Source organism: Lepidochelys olivacea (genome assembly GCF_965140295.1).
Source record: "Lepidochelys olivacea isolate rLepOli2 genome assembly, chromosome: 4".
NCBI lineage: Eukaryota > Metazoa > Chordata > Testudines > Cheloniidae > Lepidochelys > Lepidochelys olivacea.
Genome location: NC_140414.1, coordinates 30,946,897 through 30,966,681, shown reverse-complemented (window position 1 = coordinate 30,966,681; position 19,785 = coordinate 30,946,897). Strand labels below are relative to the sequence as shown.

Sequence of the window (19,785 nt, the reverse complement as noted above, 5' to 3'; positions counted from 1 at the left end):
ACAAGGTCAAGTTAGATTAAACTGACAAGCCTCTCCTGCCTCCTTGAACCCAAACTCCTAGTCTTCCATCCCCGTCTGTGTACCCCGGGGGAACAGCCTGGTTTTGTGGGAGAGCTGCTGGGCTGGAGATCTGCTCCTGTCATCTGCTTTGGGGGTAGAGACCCCCCCCAACTCCCTGCAATACGTGCCCAGAGGAGTTAACCTATAAACTGTGGGGTGGGGGGACTGAGACCACTGCACCCCTCTATTGCTCCCCACCCACTCCTCTCTGTCTGGGGCTCTCTGTGTCCCACAGAGGCACCGGGGGCACTGAGGAGGGCATCAGGGAGGTCACCGGGGGACCCACTTGTGCTGGATGCCTGGAATCTGGCAGCAAAGAGCCCCCTGGCAAAGTCCCCAGCTTCTCCAGCCTCCTCATACCCGAACTGGCACCAGTTGGTGACCGACACCATGTCTGACCTTCCAGGAGAGCAGGGTCACAGCCAGTCCAGAGCATGATGTCTGCATGGGTGCCAGCTCCGATCCGGCCCCAGGGCAGGGAAGTAGATTGGTTGGTTCGGGAGTGTGTGTGTGTGTGTGGGGAGGGAAATGGGACACGGGGCCTTTCCTCTGTAGGGGACGCCAGCTCCAATCCAGACCCCAAGCAGGGGGACTGGCTGGCTCAAGGGGGGGGGAATGGAACACGGCACCCTGACACCGAGGGGTGCTTTGGGGAGAATTTACCGATACACAAAGATGATCCTCTCCTTGTAGGTCCCATACCCATCTCCCTGGGTCCTCAACTGGGTTGTACCTGCCCTGGGAAAGAGCTGTGAACGTCACCTCATTCACCCCCGGCCTTTCCGCACCCGAGCCAGGGATAGTGCCCAGCTCCCCTGCTCTCCAGCCCACTAGACCCATTCCCCCTTTGAGAACCAGGGAAAGAACCCAGGCAACCTGGCTGGACCCGGTACCCGGTCAGTTCCTTCGCTAGGGCCAGGACAGCGTCTCCCGTGGTGTCTCGGACCTGCTGCACCATGGCAACGTCACAGAGCACCAGGATCCGCAGAGACACACTCTGAGCAGGGGGGTGTGGGCAGCCAGGCAGCGTGCTTGCTTCATCAGCGCCTGTTCCCCGGGCAGAGCCCATGACAGACGCACCCCCCATCCCTCCAGAGCCAGGCTGGTCCCTAAAACCCTCCTGTGGAGCCAAGCTGGTCTCAGAGCCACCCCCCAGCAAGCTGCCTTCCCCCAGCCCACACCTCAACCAGTGTACTTATCACCCATGCATTGGCCACTTGGCCTCTCCAAAGCTGTACACATTGAAGGCACAGACCTTGAAGGCGGCCCAGGAAAGGTGCCCCCTGAGCAAGAACAGGATCAGGGCGGGAGAGTGCTAGAGGAGGGAGAGCCTCAGGCAAGCAGGAGAGGGCCTTGTGGGTCAGTGCCTAGGCAGGGAGGGTACAGGAGAACAGCGATCTGGCTGCTTGCTGAGTAGGTGGCTGGGACATGGGTCCTTTTGACTGGCAGATCCCAGGACATTAAGGGGAGAGAACAGCCTGGGCTGTGCTAAAACACCTCTTCCCTCCCTGCGTTCCCCCCGGCCCCTGTTCAGGCCCTGGGAGTCCTGGTATCTAGCCCCCCCACTAGACCCCAATACTCTCCCAATGCTGGGGATAGAACGTGAGCATCCTGCTTTACATTTCCCCGCCATGTGCTGCAGCGCATTATCCAGCTCTGGCCAGGTTTAAATCAAGCTGGGATGTTTTCCTAAGAGATTTGCTCTGGTTCAAGCAGGGATTAATTCAGAGCCCTGGGTCAGACAGAGGGACAGATGAGATGATCACAGGGATCCCTTCCGGCTTTGGGATCTACGAGACCCTTGAGCTGTCAGCAGAGACCCAGAGTAGCTCATTGTAAGGGCTGACACCACAGTCATCATCAGCTGTGGACGCCTTGGTAGGAGGAGGAGCCAGGCTGATCTCCAGGTGGACAGGGAGTTTCACCTCCTACAGCTGATCAGTGGGTAAAGCAGGGTCAGGAAGTTTATTTAAGGGCCGGATCTAGGCCGGGCTCTCTCTTATGGGGAGGGCTGTGACAGAGACTTCAGAAACTGCTCCAGCTTGCAGCTAGTTTGGGGTTTTCCAGACCCGCCCCCGCTGGTGGGTGGGAACAGTCTTCTCATTTCCAGCCTCAGCTGCTCCATGGTGAGTTTATCCCCATTGGCTTTTGGGACAACATTATCCTGTAGCTTCACTCGCTCTTTCCTTTCCCTGGTGTACTTACAGGAAGCAACCACATCCCTGGTTTTAGGTCAACAAGCCAAACTCTTGCAGTCTCCTCTCGGAAGAGTCGCGGGCTGTTTCCCTGAGCATTGTAGGTGTCCTGCTCTGTTTTAGTTAGGATTCCTATTTGGGGCCACGAATTGGACCTAGGATTCCAGATGAGGCCTGGTCCACAGCATTGAAATGTCTCAATAGCTCCTGGAAATACATGGCCTGGTACATCAGCTGAGCATCACCTGACAATGCCGGGAGGAGGACGCCCCTGTGGACTCTCAAGAAGGGGTGAGCAGAGACAGGGAGGAGGTGGGGGAGCCATATGGGCTTTGCTTGTTTTATCTGAATATCTGTGACTCTTGTGTGCGGTGAGGGTAAAAGTTACTGTGGTTAAACTCCTCTTACTTTGCCTTCTGTGCAGTCCCCAAAGGGTTAAATTATAAACCAGAGTGCCCACGGGGATCCCCATGTAAACAGCCCTCGCACCCTCCCCCAGAGGTGGCTGCATCTCAGCACCGGGCAAAGGGGGGGGGGTCCCTGTATAAACAGCTCCTGCACCGCACCCCAGAGGTATGAGGATTCATACCCACCCCAGAATATGTCTGTATTAACTGTTGTTATGCTTGAAGGTGATAATGGCTCTTTGATCAAAAGACAATCACAGACCTGAGTGTGTGAAGAGCTTTTCTTTCCAGCGAAGCCGAAGGAGGAATTAAATGCCCCTTTGCGTAGAGATAGCTGTGAGCAGTGGGGAGCCACCACCCGAGACACTGAGCCGCATGGCACAGCCGATCAGAAGCTGAGGGGTGTCTCTGGGACCGGTTGTAGCAGGGGTGTCCATAGGATTTATGGGCCCTATGCAGAATTATTAAACTGGTGCCCCTATGCCTGACGGCAGCCCGGGCTCACATGTGTATTTTAGATACGGGTGGTCTTTTGAAGGATTTATTTAAAAAAAATATGTCTGAAGATTCAAGCATTTCAGGCTAAAGATGAATCCTAGAATATCAGGGTTGGAAGGGACCTCAGGAGGTCATCTAGTCCAACCCCCTGCTCAAAGCAGGACCAAGCCCCAACTAAATCATCCCTGCCAGGGCTCTGTCAAGCCTGACCTTAAAAACTTCTAAGGAAGGAGATTCCACCAGATTGTGCATCTTGAAAATCTATGCAAGGATTTTTTTAGAGATGTGATTTTATAATCTTCAGCAACACACTAATGAAATAGTTTGAAAGCAAATGTTAGAGTAAGGTCCTGTGGACTAACATGTTCTGAGTAAATATTACAGTAATGCACTACAGTTTTTGTCAGTAATTTCAGAAACTGACAGTATATACCTGAGGGTTGGCAAATGCCTGTTAAATGACTTCATTACCGCTTGAATGGCTCTTTAACAGTTTCAGTGTTGTGCTAATAGGTCTGGCAGGCTGGAAGGCTTTTTCACTCATAAGTACTAGATACCGTTTTTTGGTGGGGGGGGGAGGGCTGCAGGTGGGAATGTGGGGGGTTGCAGAAGTCAGGGTATGGAGTGTGGGGGGGCTGGGTATGTGTGATGGGGTGCAGCAGTCAGGGAGGGCAGAGGGCGTGTGAGGGGGGGTGCAGAAGTCAGGGCAGGGGGCGGTATGTATAGGGGGAGAGTGTTGCCCAGCCTCTGCTCCGCCCAGCCCCGATTCCACACCCTTCCCCAAGGCCCCTTCCCTGCCCCACCTCCTCCCCCGAGCGCACTGCGGCCCTGTTCCTCCCCCTCCCTCCTGGAGCCCCGGCAAACAGCGGTTTGGTGGCAGGGGAAACGTTGGGAGGGGCGGGAACATGGTGTGCTCAGGGGAAGAGATGGGTGGGGGGAGGGAGCTTGGCTGCTGGTGGGTGCGGGCGTAGTCTGCAGCAGAAGCCCCAGGAGCCAGCTGGAGCAAGCTTCTGCCCCTGCAGGTGCCCGGCCCTGGGGCCCCCTGTCATTGCGGGGCCCCGTGCCAGGGCACCCTGTGTTTTATGGTAAATCCGCCTCTGTATGCCTAAGGAAGGTCCTGGGTGGTAGACACGGAGACTGGGGGATTGGCTGTGTTCCGGGCAGAAACTTAGTGGAGAAACAGCTCCTTTGGGCTTGGGGTGGGCTGGAGAAGCAGGCTTGGGTTTCGGAGCAACGAAAGGGCCTGGGCGGTTTGAGTCCCTCGGGAAACAGGACTGTGTTTGTCCCCAGTGAATAACTCGGATTGTGCCAGATGGAAATAGCTCAGCACAGTCCCGAGTAACAACAAAGGGGCTACCGTAATGCTGCCAATCGTTCGTACGTCATAACTGCCCCTGCCCTCTGGAGCTACCGTAATGCTGCTGACAATGTGCACTGTAAAAAGGGGAGGCTGTCACTGTAATATTGCTGATAATGTCTACTTCATACTGGGGGCCCCCACCAGGCACAATGGTAATGTGCACTTTGTTCTGGGACAGGAGCTCCGCTACAGGGGCTTCCCCCGGCCCTCTAAAAAAGGGGAGTCCATAGGTGCTATAGTAGTGCTGCTGATAACGTGCACGTCATAATGTCCCCCACCTCCAGGTGCTACTGCAATGTGATGCTGATAATGGGCACGTCATGGGGTCTCCTTCTTAATTTTGGGCCTCTGCATGCTACCATAATACTGCTAATCATGCCAATGCCGTAAGCGGGCCCTGATTTTGGTCGGCACTACAGTAGCCGTAGCCCACACAACAATGATCCCAAGCGGCCCAGCTGCACTGCCCCCTGGCTGTTGCTGTCCTCCCCCACCCTCTCCCTTTTAACGCTTTCTCTCTCATTGCTGCTCTCAGATCAGCACCCTACGTTCCCGGGGAGTAGGAGTCACATCACCAGACGAGCACAGCCCGCCTGGATGGCATTACTGCTGGAGTCATTAGAGCAGAAAGGGTTCAAGGGTGCAGTGAGGCATCGCTCCCTCAGAAAGCCCAGCAGCTGTTTGCCTCTGGGCTGGATTCTGCTTTTGATTCCTTCTGCGTGACGCCACTTCAGACTGGATATCCCGCACCCCATCTCTCCCCATTGGGTCATTCGACTTTCATGGGGCTCTAATCGGAGCCCCACCCACCTCCGTATAGCTGGGTCTCTCCACGAGCCGTTTAGGGACCCGGGCGCTTTGCTGAATTGTCACAATGTGTTTGGAACCTTGTCGGCATTTCCATAGTTTTGGGGGCGTTTTTTAATTCACAGAAATAATTCTGCACAAAGAGAGACGCCGAGACCAAGGCATATCTCCTTCCAGGCAAAGCGGTGTCACATGCCAGAGGAGAGGGCGGCCCCTATTTAAAGGCAAGGGGGTGAGGAGGAGCAAAGACCGGGTTTACTTCAGCAGCGAATGTACCAACCATTTAAGGCCGATATCCCAGAGTGGCTGGCTTCTTGAAGAGGCACCAGGGTCTGGTCTATCCACGATGAACTTTTTAAAGAAGGAGCCCACCTGTAATTAACTGCCCATGTGGCCGGTGGGCAGTGTAGGTAAATTATAGCGTCGAGTGCTTGGCTCTGCTTTGGTTTGTTATGAAATATATAGAAGAGCCCAAATAACCAATATCAGTCAGGTTTATTGCGGAAAGTCAATAATGGCATAGTAAAGGCTGAAAAGTTCAATAAGATTCCACGACAGAAGGCACCCCTGTATTCACACCCAACACACGATTGTAAAAAAATCTTTGTACAAAATACGCCTGCTTGAGGTACCATGTGAGAAGTAAAACTTGCTGGTCATTAATGCACAGTAAAATGTATGTAGCAGCATTATATGTCAAGTAATGAACGTACAAACCCAAAAGACAAGTTGACATCCCAGCCAGGTGTCATCACCTACCAAGCTGCCATTCTCTGGCAAGGAAGCAGGCCAGGAAATTGCAGATGTGATCTTAGTGTAAACAGAATCAGGATGAGCTCCACCCTGACATCTGGTGGTGAGGTGTGGCAAGTTGTGGAAGTTCAGGGGCCGATCTCATTTGCATAGACACACCCACCCCGCCTAGAATGAGGCCATAGCTGCCCAAATGGTCACTTTGGCTGCTGTGGGATCCCCAGTGTCTCTGTTATTGGGGCAGGAAGAATAAATTGTTATTACCCTGATTATGGGAATCAAGGACAGTGGAACTGTACTTGGCCTTTTGTTATGATGGAAGAACTCGCCATCAACTAAGTAGCACTCGCAAGGCAAGGGACACGGGTTCCAAAACTCTGTGAGTTGAGAGACTGGAGACAGATGTTAATATCTGGTGGTGTTGGCCCTTTTGTGAGTGCCCGAAACATCAACTGCATCTTTGTCTCTCTCCACGGTGGAATGTCAGAGCTAATTTTGGGTCTATTAGGAGTTTAGCTATAGGTCCTGAGCTGAATTCGCTTTGGCCTTATGGTGTACCAGCACTAAGGCTCCTACTACTACAAGCTGAAATCACTAAAAAGCTAACATTACTAAGAGCTGAAATCACTGAGCACTGTGTTAAGTAGTGGGGAGCCTGAAGATCTAGAGCGGAGTGGATCTGTTCGTCGACTAGCTGGCAGAGCAGAGTGGCTTGTGCAGCGGATCGGAGTGAAGCCCTATGGCTGTGGGGCAGTCAGCTTCAGGTCATGTAAGGTGCCCCTACCCCCACCCCCACCATGCACCTTTTCACCCAGACTGGGGAGTAAAACTCTGCAGATGAACTTTTAAACTCTGGGGCTGGCCTTTTGGATTGTTGGACTTTTTTTGGACTTTGGGTGATTTCTGGATTGCTGGACTCAAGAGACGTTTGGGTTGTGGGACTCAAGAATCCGAGGGAAAGGACTTGGCCCAATTTGCTGGGGTGGGTGTTTGCTCATGGTTGATGAACCCTAGTTGTGGTGTTTTCCCAATTTAATGCTGATGTCGTTTACCTCATGTTATTAAAGACTGTCTGCTACACCGAGACTCTGTGCTTGCGAGAGGGAAAATATTGCCTCTTTGAGGCACCCAGGGGTGTGTGTAAGATTTTCCCAGGTCACTGGGGGGGGGCTTGAGCCTGTTTTGCATCTGCTTTGATGAGAAGGAACCCCTGTGTACTGAACCCAGCCCTTGCTGCTATCAACTCGGCCTGGCAGAAGGGTTACATTAGCAAATGATGGTATGAAACCTCTCCCGCACCGGACTCTGTGTCTCCTTGCTCTCAGCTGGAAAGAGCTTTTAACCAGGGGTCACGCTCAGGAAAATGGTTTTCCAAGGGTGACTGAGTTATAAAAAAGAGGCTAAAACATCTCAGGTTCTCTCTTCTTGTCCATCTCTCTCTTTCACCTAAGAGAACAAAAGAAAACAGCCGTGGGACCTCGGGAGCAGATCCTGTCCTGGAACTTGGTTGGCAAAGCTACTGAAAACCTGTGGTAAGAATTTCATCTTGAACCATGTCTAGTTTAAGTTGAGTACTAGGAAGTGTTTTATGTTTGTCTTGTTACCATTTCTGACTATAACTTGTACTTTCTGAAAATCTCTTTCTTTGTAGTTCAATGAACTTGCTTTGTTCTTTCATCACAATTCATCCAGTATTGTGAATCGGGCGGGGAACTCTATTTAAGGTATTGTAGCTCGATGCCCTCGCAGAGGCAATGGACCAAATATATCTGGACAGTGCGGAACAGACATTTCTGCGGGGAAATCCAGGACCGGGAGTGCATCAGGGTCACCGCGCACATAGTAATCGATGCTGCCGGAAGCCAGAGCGTGGCTGGTGGTCGCTAATGGGCCGCCGGGGTCAGAATTGCCGGATCGGGGCTGTGGTGATACGCAGACGCTCAGGGTGTGACCTGTAAGCCATGTGGCTGTTTGTGAGCGGCTCAGCTCGGGAGCCACAGCAGCAAGGCACCCCACGTTGCAGAGGAGGTCGTGACACGGCCACTCACCGATCCGGATCGCACCCCAAAATGTCTCAGACACCAGTTTCCGGAAAGCCGTCTCATGTGCCGTTGTATTTCACACTAGCAGCATTTGTAAGATGATTTTACAAGTTATAAAACTCTTCACATGTCACTAAAATCCAGCCCATCGGTTTGTCCCAGTTCTTCAGCTTGTTGTAAACCTTTCATTCTCCTTGTTTTGGATACTAGCATTCTAGGTACTGGCCCCAGAAGGACTTCTGTAACTTGTCCTGGGGCAAAATACAAACATATTTGGATTTTTTGACAAGTGACCTATCTGCTTATATCACAAACCAGGCAGTACTATCGCGGCATGTTGCAGAATATGAGAACGTAGCTTACCTCGGCGCTCAGACCGTCCTGCTTTCTGCTTACAATGCAGAGCCATCCCAGGGTGGCCGCCGCAATCCACCTCCTGAGACCAGGGGCTTATTTGTCTGATGGGTTAATAAAGGGGTCGGTGACTAGTCACCAATCGCCGGGTTGACTCATTGCTGCCGCTTTGTTGCCTGTGACACAAGAGTATTGTAATGGTAACTGGCAAGGGGGTGTGGAGGCGGGGTTACAAAAATCTCCTGAGTCTGCTATGAACATTCTGGTTTTTCCAAAGAATTTCAGGTGAAAGCGGTGGACATGCTACTCATTAATATTGTTGTGAAATGGTGCACAGATACTATATAAGGAGTTAGGTATATATCCTGAAAATCTGTGTTTAAACTCTGCAAAGTGTATCTCTCTGTTGGGATGCAACTGTAGCATTGTAAAATAGCAGAATGCATGCCTGTTTAAATACAAAGAGATGCGAAGTCAACAGAAAAGGAGCATGCAGGCGAAAACAAGCCCTGGGGGATTATCCTGCCTCAGAGTAAAGAGACACCGCCTTCACCCTGCACCTGGGAAGCGAACGGACAGCGTGGGTCGCAGTTAGCCTCGGTTGAAAAAGCTGCAGAGGATTTTGGGTGAGAGAAACGTCTTCAGCCACGAGGTTAACCTGCGAGTTTAATTAAGTGTCTAGAAAGTGGTTGTTTAGGTCATGACTTGTTTCCAAACAACTGGTTTCAGAGTAACAGCCGTGTTAGTCTGTATTCGCAAAAAGAAAAGGAGTACTTGTGGCACCTTAGAGACTAACCAATTTATTTGAGCATGAGCTTTCGTGAGCTACAGCTCACTTCATCGGATGCATACCGTGGAAACTGCAGCAGACTTTATATACACACAGAGAATATGAAACAATACCTCCTCCCACCCCACTGTCCTGCTGGTAATAGCTTATCTAAAGTGATCATCAGGTTGGGCCATTTCCAGCACAAATCCAGGTTTTCTCACCCTCCACCCCCCCACACAAATTCACTCTCCTGCTGGGGATAGCCCATCCAAAGTGACAACTCTTTACACAATGTGCATGATAATCAAGTTGGGCCATTTCCTGCACAAATCCAGGTTCTCTCACCCCCTCACCCCCCTCCCAAAAACCACACACACAAACTCACTATCCTGCTGGTAATAGCTCATCCAAAGTGACCACTCTTCCTACAATGTGCATGATAATCAAGGTGGGCCATTTCCAGCACAAATCCAGGTTTTCTCTCACACACACACCCCCAACCCCCATACACACACAAACTCACTCTCCTGCTGGTAATAGCTCATCCAAACTGACCACTCTCCAAGTTTAAATCCAAGTTAAACCAGAACATCTGGGGGGGGGGGTAGGAAAAAACAAGGGGAAATAGGCTACCTTGCATAATGACTTAGCCACTCCCAGTCTCTATTTAAGCCTAAATTAATAGTATCCAATTTGCAAATGAATTCCAATTCAGCAGTTTCTCGCTGGAGTCTGGATTTGAAGTTTTTTTGTTTTAAGATAGCGACCTTCATGTCTGTGATTGCGTGACCAGAGAGATTGTTCTCCGACTGGTTTATGAATGTTATAATTCTTGACATCTGATTTGTGTCCATTTATTCTTTTACGTAGAGACTGTCCAGTTTGACCAATGTAAATGGCAGAGGGGCATTGCTGGCACATGATGGCATATATCACATTGGTGGATGTGCAGGTGAACGAGCCTCTGATAGTGTGGCTGATGTTATTAGGCCCTGTGATGGTGTCCCCTGAATAGATATGTGGGCACAATTGGCAACGGGCTTTGTTGCAAGGATAAGTTCCTGGGTTAGTGGTTCTGTTGTGTGGTATGTGGTTGTTGGTGAGTATTTGCTTCAGGTTGCGGGGCTGTCTGTAGGCAAGGACTGGCCTGTCTCCCAAGATTTGTGAGAGTGTTGGGTCATCCTTTAGGATAGGTTGTAGATCCTTAATAATGCGTTGGAGGGGTTTTAGTTGGGGGCTGAAGGTGACGGCTAGTGGCGTTCTGTTATTTTCTTTGTTAGGCCTGTCCTGTAGTAGGTAACTTCTGGGAACTCTTCTGGCTCTATCAATCTGTTTCTTTACTTCCGCAGGTGGGTATTGTAGTTGTAAGAAAGCTTGACAGAGATCTTGTAGGTGTTTGTCTCTGTCTGAGGGGTTGGAGCAAATGCGGTTGTATCGCAGAGCTTGGCTGTAGACGATGGATCGTGTGGTGTGGTCAGGGTGAAAGCTGGAGGCATGCAGGTAGGAATAGCGGTCAGTAGGTTTCCGGTATAGGGTGGTGTTTATGTGACCATTGTTTATTAGCACTGTAGTGTCCAGGAAGTGGATCTCTTGTGTGGACTGGACCAGGCTGAGGTTGATGGTGGGATGGAAATTGTTGAAATCCTGGTGGAATTCCTCAAGGGCTTCTTTTCCATGGGTCCAGATGATGAAGATGTCATCAATATAGCGCAAGTAGAGTAGGGGCTTTAGGGGACGAGAGCTGAGGAAGCATTGTTCTAAATCAGCCATAAAAATGTTGGCATACTGTGGGGCCATGCGGGTACCCATAGCAGTGCCGCTGATCTGAAGGTATACATTGTCCCCAAATGTGAAATAGTTATGGGTAAGGACAAAGTCACAAAGTTCAGCCACCAGGTTAGCCGTGACATTATCGGGGATAGTGTTCCTGACGGCTTGTAGTCCATCTTTGTGTGGAATGTTGGTGTAGAGGGCTTCTACATCCATAGTGGCCAGGATGGTGTTACCAGGAAGATCACCGATGGATTGAAGTTTCCTCAGGAAGTCAGTGGTGTCTCGAAGGTAGCTGGGAGTGCTGGTAGCGTAGGGCCTGAGGAGGGAGTCTACATAGCCAGACAATCCTGCTGTCAGGGTGCCAATGCCTGAGATGATGGGGCGCCCAGGATTTCCAGGTTTATGGATCTTGGGTAGTAGACAGAATATCCCAGGTCGGGGTTCCAGGGGTGTGTCTGTGCGGATTTGATCTTGTGCTTTTTCAGGAAGTTTCTTGAGCAAATGCTGTAGTTGCTTTTGGGGGTGAGGGGGATGTGAGAACCTGGATTTGTGCAGGAAATGGCCCAACTTGATTATCATGCACATTGTGTAAAGAGTTGTCACTTTGGATGGGCTATCCCCAGCAGGAGAGTGAATTTGGGGGGGGGGGGGTGGAGGGTGAGAAAACCTGGATTTGTGCTGGAAATGGCCCACCTGATGATCACTTTAGATAAGCTATTACCAGCAGGACAGTGGGGTGGGAGGAGGTATTGTTTCATATTCTCTGTGTGTATATAAAGTCTGCTGCAGTTTCCACGGCATGCATCCGATGAAGTGAGCTGTAGCTCACGAAAGCTCATGCTCAAATAAATTGGTTAGTCTCTAAGGTGCCATAAGTACTCCTTTTCTTTTTCCAAACAACTGTTCTTTGATAATAAATGCATTCTCCTTTTCACTAATCTCGGTGCCTGCGGTTAAGCCAAGTGCGGGTCCTGAGTTATATCTTACAAACCGGTATGTCCTGTTGATTTGGGAAGGTGTTCAGTGGCAGGCACAGGCTGGGCACTGCAGTGGGTGTGTGAACCTAGATCTTAGAATCATAGAATATCAGGGTTGGAAGGGACCCCAGAAGGTCATCTGGTCCAACCCCCTGCTCAAAGCAGGACCAATTCCCAGTTAAATCATCCCAGCCAGGGCTTTGTCTTTGCCTTTGCTGGACTCTCTCCAATTTATCCACATCCTTCTTGTAGTGTGGGGCCCAAAACTGGACACAGTACTCCAGATGAGGCCTCACCAATGTCGAATAGAGGGGAACGAGCCCGTCCCTCGATCTGCTCGCTATGCCCCTACTTATACATCCCAAAATGCCATTGGCCTTCTTGGCAACAAGGGCACACTGCTGACTCATATCCAGCTTCTCGTCCACTGTTACCCCCTAGGTCTTCCCAGCAAGCGGCTCCAGGCTCCAAGAGGCGTGAGGGGGCCCTGGGCAGGTTCCCGTCCCAGGAGAAACTGAATGAGCCCAGCTCTGGGCGTGTAATACAATACCCTAACTGTTCTGCACATTGTGGTGTCACATCAAGGGGAAGGCAGCTGTGGGGGAGGGAGGGGGTGTAAAAAAACGGTGACAGAGGGTTGGTTATTGCTGGCCTGACTCCTCTGCCCCATCTGCTGCTGCTTCCTCTCTGGTTATTTCAGAGTCAGCTTTTGGTGCAGTGACTCGGTTTCGCTGCCTCAAGGAGTAATGGAGTCACGCGGGTGGGGGTGGGGGGGGGGGGGGGGGGGCAATCTGCTCTCCGCTGGGGAAAGCGAGCTGCCCTGTTGCTGGTGCCGCCACCCGCCACCCCCGCTCCGCCCCCAAAGCGGGCTGGGCATGCGCATTTGGGAACAGCGTCCTCATTGGCTGGGGACGCTACCAATCGGGAGGCGCAAGGCGGGGCTACAAAGCAGGAAGCGGCGACCGCTCCAGCGTCAGGAGCAGGGAAGAGGCTCGAGCGGCGCGTGTCCGGCTGCCGGGCCTCGGAGAGACCCCGGGCCGCTCCCTGTGCTGCAGGCCCCCGATAACGGTAAGAGACGGAACCTTTCTCGCCCCCCCCCCCCCACGGGGGGAGCCGGGCGGTGTCAGCGGGCCGGGCCGGGCTGGGCCGGCAGAGCGGGGGGGGGATACTCCCAGGGAAGTTAGTTAGTGACAGACCGAGCCCCGTAAAGTCTCAGGAAGCAGAGCCCGGATGAGCCCTGGCGTCTTTGTAACAGACGCCTTCTAGCACAAAATGTCTTGGTAGAAACAACCAACCACGAATGTAAGAATGGGGTTCTTCAGTGTGTCCTCCCACACGTTAGGTGTCTCGAAATTTTGCATTTTATTTGGGGAATGTTAAAAGCGTTTGAACAAATACAGTTTGAACAAATACAACATAACCATTTGTTCCCAGTAGTATTTACAGGTTTCCTAATCTTCAAAAGAAATTTTCCATCTTTATGTACACGCTCTTCCCATGTAATATCAATCACTGACTACACGGGAGGTGGGTGTCAAAAGTTTTCATAAATAAATGTTTCAGTTCTGGATGTATATGTTTATGACCTACCAACTTTTAGCAGTTTCACTCACCAGTGGTTTCTCTGATAAATGAAAGGCTGTTAAGACAAACCAAACTGGTTCAATAAGTCTTTATTTTTCAGTGAAAATTCAGCCTAATCCAAGAACCATTGGCTTCTGTTTAAGGCCATTAATGTCACAGCCACACCTCAATATTTTTGTTGGAGTGCAAATATTTTTATAAATGAAAAGTCACTTTACTTCAAACTTCAGGCACAGTTTCTTAATGTAACAATATATAGGTCTTTAGTTCTAACCATAAGTTTCATTTTCATAAAATTTAAAACAGTAATCTTCTTTTAAACAATCAAAAAATAATGGGCTTTCACAGAAAGCAAGCAACATACATAATCTTGAACCAGTTACTGAAATGGTATTTCCCCTCCCCCTGCAAACAGGGAGCAGATAGTGAAGGCTTTGCTTCCGATGATCATCAAGGGAAAGTCAGTTTTTAAGGGCTTTCACCAGACAAGAGATCTTGAATCAGAGTTTAATGTCCTGTGACTCTGACATTTTTGCAAGTGTTTTCTTTACTCGCAGGGCTGTGAGGCGAGAAGCAGGGTTGTGAGCCCAACACTCTGTCATGAGTTTTCCCATTTGTCTTAGGCACTGTGGAAAGGACAGAAAACATAAAAAAGGATAGGCGATGCAACAAATAGATATATCTATCTGACCTCGGTATTACTTATCAAGCCTTTTCCCTATTCTTTGGAGAAGTTTTAATGGGCGGTTTGGCTTTTCTGTATTACCCTTAACATCATAGTATTGCAAAACAGTGCAGTTTGGTAACATAATAATAAAAAAATGCTTGCTTTATTTTAAAGGACTTCTTACCTCATCACTGCTCCATCTATTGGGGAATGAAGGACGGAGCTTCTTGATGCACACAACTTCCCGCATGTCCTCATAGGAGGGGTCAGTGGGCACAAGATCATAGTATGGAAGCTGGTATTCTTCAACTATTCCTGAAAGAAACATTTTCCAGATGGATCATAACTGCAGGATAAAAGGATGTCTGCACTGTATCAACTACACCGTATCAACTACACCCTCTTATAGACACGATCCATGCAAGCTATTCTGTACTATTATCTATATTATGGGGGCGCTAATTTATATTTTTAATAATACCATCCTAGGAAATGTGGGAAAAGTCTAAAACAGCAATGGGAGGGGCTCTCCCCCAAGGTTAGTTTATTGCAACCGCAACCAAATGAACATGTTTGTCATTTACCTCCTGACACACCTCTCCTTGCTACCTCCCAAAGGATGAGTCCAAAACTGTACATATCAGCCATGATATACGACTGGAAGTGATTCCTATTCAGGCTTTCATCCAGCACCTCAGGAGGCATATAGCGCTTTGTTCCTACCCGGGTGTTTGGTGGTATGTCCACCTCATTTGTATCACTAAAAGAAAAAAAGGATCAAACATACATAACTTGTGGCACCTTAGAAACGAAGTGAGCTACAGCTCACTTCTAAAGAGCAATAAATGGTTGGCTCTAATACATGCGCTGAATTTGATTTGTAGGAAATGAAACAAAAAGCAGCACAACCAGCGTACTTTTCAATACATCCCAATTAATTAGTTACATGGGCAGATTATTTGTTGGATCACAAATTTAACACCCTGCCCCCCATCCCGGTCTCTGGTCTCTCATTTCAGCATGCAGTAATATACAACTATAAACTCAGGGTTGTGACACACAGAAATTTGTTACTCACCTAATAAATTTAACTGCCAAGCCCAGGTCTGCTATACAGCAGGTTCCATTCTTTTTCACGAGAATGTTCTTACTTTTCAGATCACGGTGGGCAATAGCTGGTTTGCCTTGAGTACTGAAGATCTCAGTATGCAAGTGGCACAAGCCACTAACTGAGGAATAGGCCAGTTTTAGCATGGCTTTTGTATCCAAGGTAGTGGATTTCAGATAATCATACAGGGAGCCATTCTCATGGTAGTCTGTGATAAGATACAGTTGGGTCCAAGACCCTGTACCTTTAATGTCTGCAGCAATGAACCCTGTGGGAGGGGGGAAATATTTTCAGATTAATATTTTTCAGGGCTCTTGAACACCACACACTTAAAAATGTGGATTATACTACCTGAAAAAAAGTCTGCAACAATTACTCCGAGTGATTATATGGCTATATTAAGAACAGCCCCTGCTAAAATTTATCAATGCTTTCTGTCTAATCCCCAGATTAAGGGTTAAACTTGCGCAAGGGGCAAGGTCTGCTCAGTTCTTGGTCACTCCAGGGATGAGACATACTTCCCGGCATAGTGTGGCCCAGCATCGCCCCCTACAGAAAGCTCTGCTACATGGTGTCATTTTTTAAAAAACCCCAGACGCAGGTGGGAGAAACAGCTGTATGGTTGTTGGGGATTACAGCCTCCCAAATCCAGTTACTCTCTATCTGCAGGGAGACCCTTAAAATGATTTTGCATGAAGAAAAGGACATCAGCAAATACAAAGTTATTAGTGAGAATAACGAAGAAACATTTCACTCGCTTACCCAAAATGTTTTCATGCCTCATCAGGACAGTCTGATAGATTTCTGTCTCTCTGAACCAGCTGGCCTCCTCAGTGGTGAAGAACACTTTTACAGCTACCTTTTCTCCACGCCACTTTCCCATCCAAACTTCTCCATAGCGACCTTTCCCTATCTGCTTCACCATCTGAATCTGCTTTGCTATAGTCCTTTGGACCTGTTAAATCCCAAGAAATATAGTTTAAATATACTCCCCAACACGTGTGTTTCATCTCTCTTTGTCTGTCTCCTTCTCGCATGCTAAAACATAGGAACCCTCGCACAAAGAGCTGGAATGCACGGGCCTCGCACAGAGTTGGGGGAGATGGAATCTCCCGCTGCTTCCCAGAGGATGGAGTAGTAGCGCGGGCACTCTGGTAGTCTGGCCACACCTACAACCACACATGACTTTATGCCAGTGGATCAGCATAGGCATAGATCTACCTGACAGTTTCAAACATAGGAGCTTAAAGTCAGGATCCTAAATCCATGTTTAGGATCCCCAACAGAGCTGACCAAAAAACCCAAATTAGCATCCTAGGAAACGTTAATGCTAAATGAAAAGTTCTGGAAAAAAAATCAATTTGGAATGCAGCATTTGGATATTTCCAAACTGAAACAAAATATACTGATGAGTAGGCCATAGGGGAGACACTGGTGCGTCATGGAAGATACAGTCCAACCAGGGAGTCTAGCCCTTAGGCAAATGGAAAAATTTCAGCAACATCAACATTTTCCAGTGGAAACCACATTGACTTTTGAAAAAACAGGGACAGAAAATTCCCAACCAGCTCTAGGAACTGCCCTGATTTTTCAAAATGCTGTGTACCCAGCAGCTCTCGTTGACTTTAACAGGAGACAATAGAAGATGCTCAGCGCCTTTAAGAATCAGAGCTGGGATTTTCAGACGTGTCAGCCCCCAACAACGAGTGAAGTTTACTGAGTCTCTCTCAAAAATCCTACCCCATTTTTTAATTATGAGCCCATATATGGATTTGGGAGCCGAATTCTGGGCTCCTATTTGTAAAAATGTCAGCCACAAGTTTTTAGTTAGTTTGCTAAAATGCAGGCGTTAGGAAGCCTGAGTGGCTACAAACGTATCATTATTATTCATAGAGTATTTTTCCCCAAAACATTAATTTAGGAGCACAGCGTAAAATCTGTGTTTATGCACTGACATCAGTTTCGTCAAGTAGCTTCACTCTGAATGAAAGCTAGATTCAAAGCACCTGCTGACATATACCAGAAGTTTCGCACAGCCGACAGCACCGCAGAGTAATTTCTGATGAGGATGACAGATCAGACACAGAGTTAAGGAAGACTGACCGCTCATACACTCAACAACTAAACCTGTTATGACTAAAAAATCCACCTTGGGCGATTACAGACTAACTTACCCTCTTGGGAATGAGACATGTCTGGAGGCTATATATTCCGAACAATTCACAGAAGAAAACTAGAGTAAAAGTTGTGATCCAGCCTACAAATACATGAATGTTCACAGCTCTATTTCCCAGTCACAAGACAGTACAATAGAATATTGAAATGGCAACCGCTCGTGCCTCAGTATTACCTGTTCAAGCCTGAGTGGAAACGTTCTGGCTTTTGTAGGAAATATTTTAAAACAAACAAAATTTTGTAATTGAGTCCAGTGCAGTTGCATCTTTCTGCACCAGGCGTTATATTTAAATATTAAAGTATAGATTTTGCCTTCGCCCATGTAAAACTCTCATGAAATTCAATGCACTCAAATAGCAGTGTTATCTGAATGCTTAATGAGTTACATTAATTCAATGTCCTCCCAAAACATTCTGATAAACAAGGCTGCTAAAAAAAAATATTCAAAACTGGATTTCAAAAACAATTTGCTACGCTTTCATTTTCTCCGAAACTGACCGCAATTCAGTGCAAGCTGTCACATTCCTTATGAACACAGACCAGGTCTGAAACGGTTCAGCTCCAGTCTGAATGCATGTGAAACCTGTCAGGTGAGGTCTGTTTTTGTTTATGTTAAACTATGATGTTTAAACTATTTTTAAATGGAAAAAATAACCGAACCTGTGTAACAACAGCTCTGCAAGTTCCTTCTCTGATTTGCATATAAATGGAAGCTGAATTTTTACAGACTGAGTATGTATTATCACACTATCCGATGGTGGCTTCAGTGCAGTTATTTTGATTTACACCAGTGCGAGCCAAGAACAGAAATTGAGCTTAAGTTGTTTTTAAACTGGTTTATTCTCCTTTATACTTTGAAGTAGTGACTGAACAGTTCTATTACACTGGAATTTTTCTTTCACATTTTGTAATATAATTTTAGTGTTGTTGCTTTCCAATTTTCCTACTTTAAAGAATATATCCTGAAAAATAATGGAATTATATCGTATAACTTAATTTGTGTAAATATATGTAATGGCATCATAAAGCACATGCAATTGCCATATTTAATGATGAAAAGTTCCTGATTAAATTATATTAAGAAAATGAAAATCACATTTCTGTTATGAGTTTTCAAAAGGCGGAATACTACATGGAAGACCTTAAGTTGGTTTCTTCCTACTAGCGCTGGTCAAACTATTGTGTTCAGTTTATTTTATTTCATGCATTTAGTTCTTTTTCTGTTCATAAATGGCTTGTGATGTTTAAAAATATGCATATTATTCTAAATTGTTTGACAAACAGATTTTACAAACATTTTTGTGTTAGGGATTGATTGTAAACTGTTCACAGTGAACAATCCATTCAGTTTTCAATATTTGTATTTTTCTACACAAACATTGACACTGATCAGCTAAGGAAACAGGACATTTTGCTTCTCTTCTCTGACAGGATGAGCTAAATATTTACATACTACTTCCGCTGTTGCTTGAATAGAATTTTGTTTTGTCACAAAAGCGGTTTTGCGTCTTGAATGAAAACATCTCGGCGAAAGGCACAAAACTTGCTGTTTGAAAAATTCATACAAAGTTTTGGTCACACGAATGTTTGTGACCAGAGCTGTGATGCGTTCAATCAAAAACCAACAAGTATTTATACATGTACTGATAAAAATGTACGAGTAAGATTAATTGAATGTCCTGTGTCTATTGTGGCAAACTCCACGAGCTATTGAAACAGCTCTACCTTCGTATACCTTGAAAATGGCTTGGTTCTGTGCTTTTGGCCCTGGTTTTGCAGCTTCTCGGAGGCCCACTGAGGTAAATGGAGCTCTGCCTGGAGGCAGAGATTTGCCTGTGTAACCCAGCTTGCAGGGTAGGAACCTTTATTTACAAGTTTTTAAAACGCTTCAGCAGGGCTTAGAAGTTGAATGGCAACATTCAACCTGCAGCAAACTTTTATGCTAGAGATACAATCACCTAAAAAAGGCACCCAACAGCTCACGGTGGTTTCTCACAGCAACATTTACACTACCTTAAATATATGGGCTCGACTAAGAGCCACCATATAATTATGAATAATACAAGTACATCTGAGAGAGAAAATGAACAAGGTTCAATGTCAGAGGAACGATAGTATCTTGGTTAAGGTTTGGCTTTGTTGTAACCTTTGTATCCGATATAATAAGCGAGCTACAAACGAAAGACAATATTGTTTATCAGAAACTGACATTTTACAAGTTCTGCAAAAAAAAAAATGGTTTGCTTTCTCTGA

The 19,785-nt window shown here is 47.6% G+C and overlaps 1 protein-coding gene and 1 long non-coding RNA gene across 3 annotated transcripts in view; one reads left to right on the top strand and one right to left on the bottom strand.

The window, feature by feature from the left end:
• Positions 1-639: 639 nt before the first annotated feature.
• LOC311519499 lies at positions 640-9,258 on the top strand. Its single transcript, XR_014711290.1, has 3 exons — positions 640-2,546; positions 7,532-7,612; positions 7,732-9,258. It is a non-coding gene; the product is annotated as an uncharacterized lncRNA (long non-coding RNA).
• Positions 9,259-12,824: 3,566 nt separating this feature from the next.
• BMPR1B (bone morphogenetic protein receptor type 1B) overlaps positions 12,825-19,785 on the bottom strand; it is a 354,353-nt gene continuing 347,392 nt past the window's right edge. For both annotated transcript variants that reach the window (XM_084626037.1, XM_084626038.1), the window contains 5 exons: positions 16,120-16,312; positions 15,328-15,625; positions 14,834-15,009; positions 14,434-14,564; positions 12,825-14,208 (listed from right to left, as the gene is read on the bottom strand). In XM_084626037.1, the coding sequence (XP_084482163.1) occupies positions 14,083-14,208; positions 14,434-14,564; positions 14,834-15,009; positions 15,328-15,625; positions 16,120-16,312 (924 nt within the window). In that variant the 3' untranslated portion in view covers positions 12,825-14,082. The remainder of the gene's footprint in view (positions 14,209-14,433; positions 14,565-14,833; positions 15,010-15,327; positions 15,626-16,119; positions 16,313-19,785) is intronic.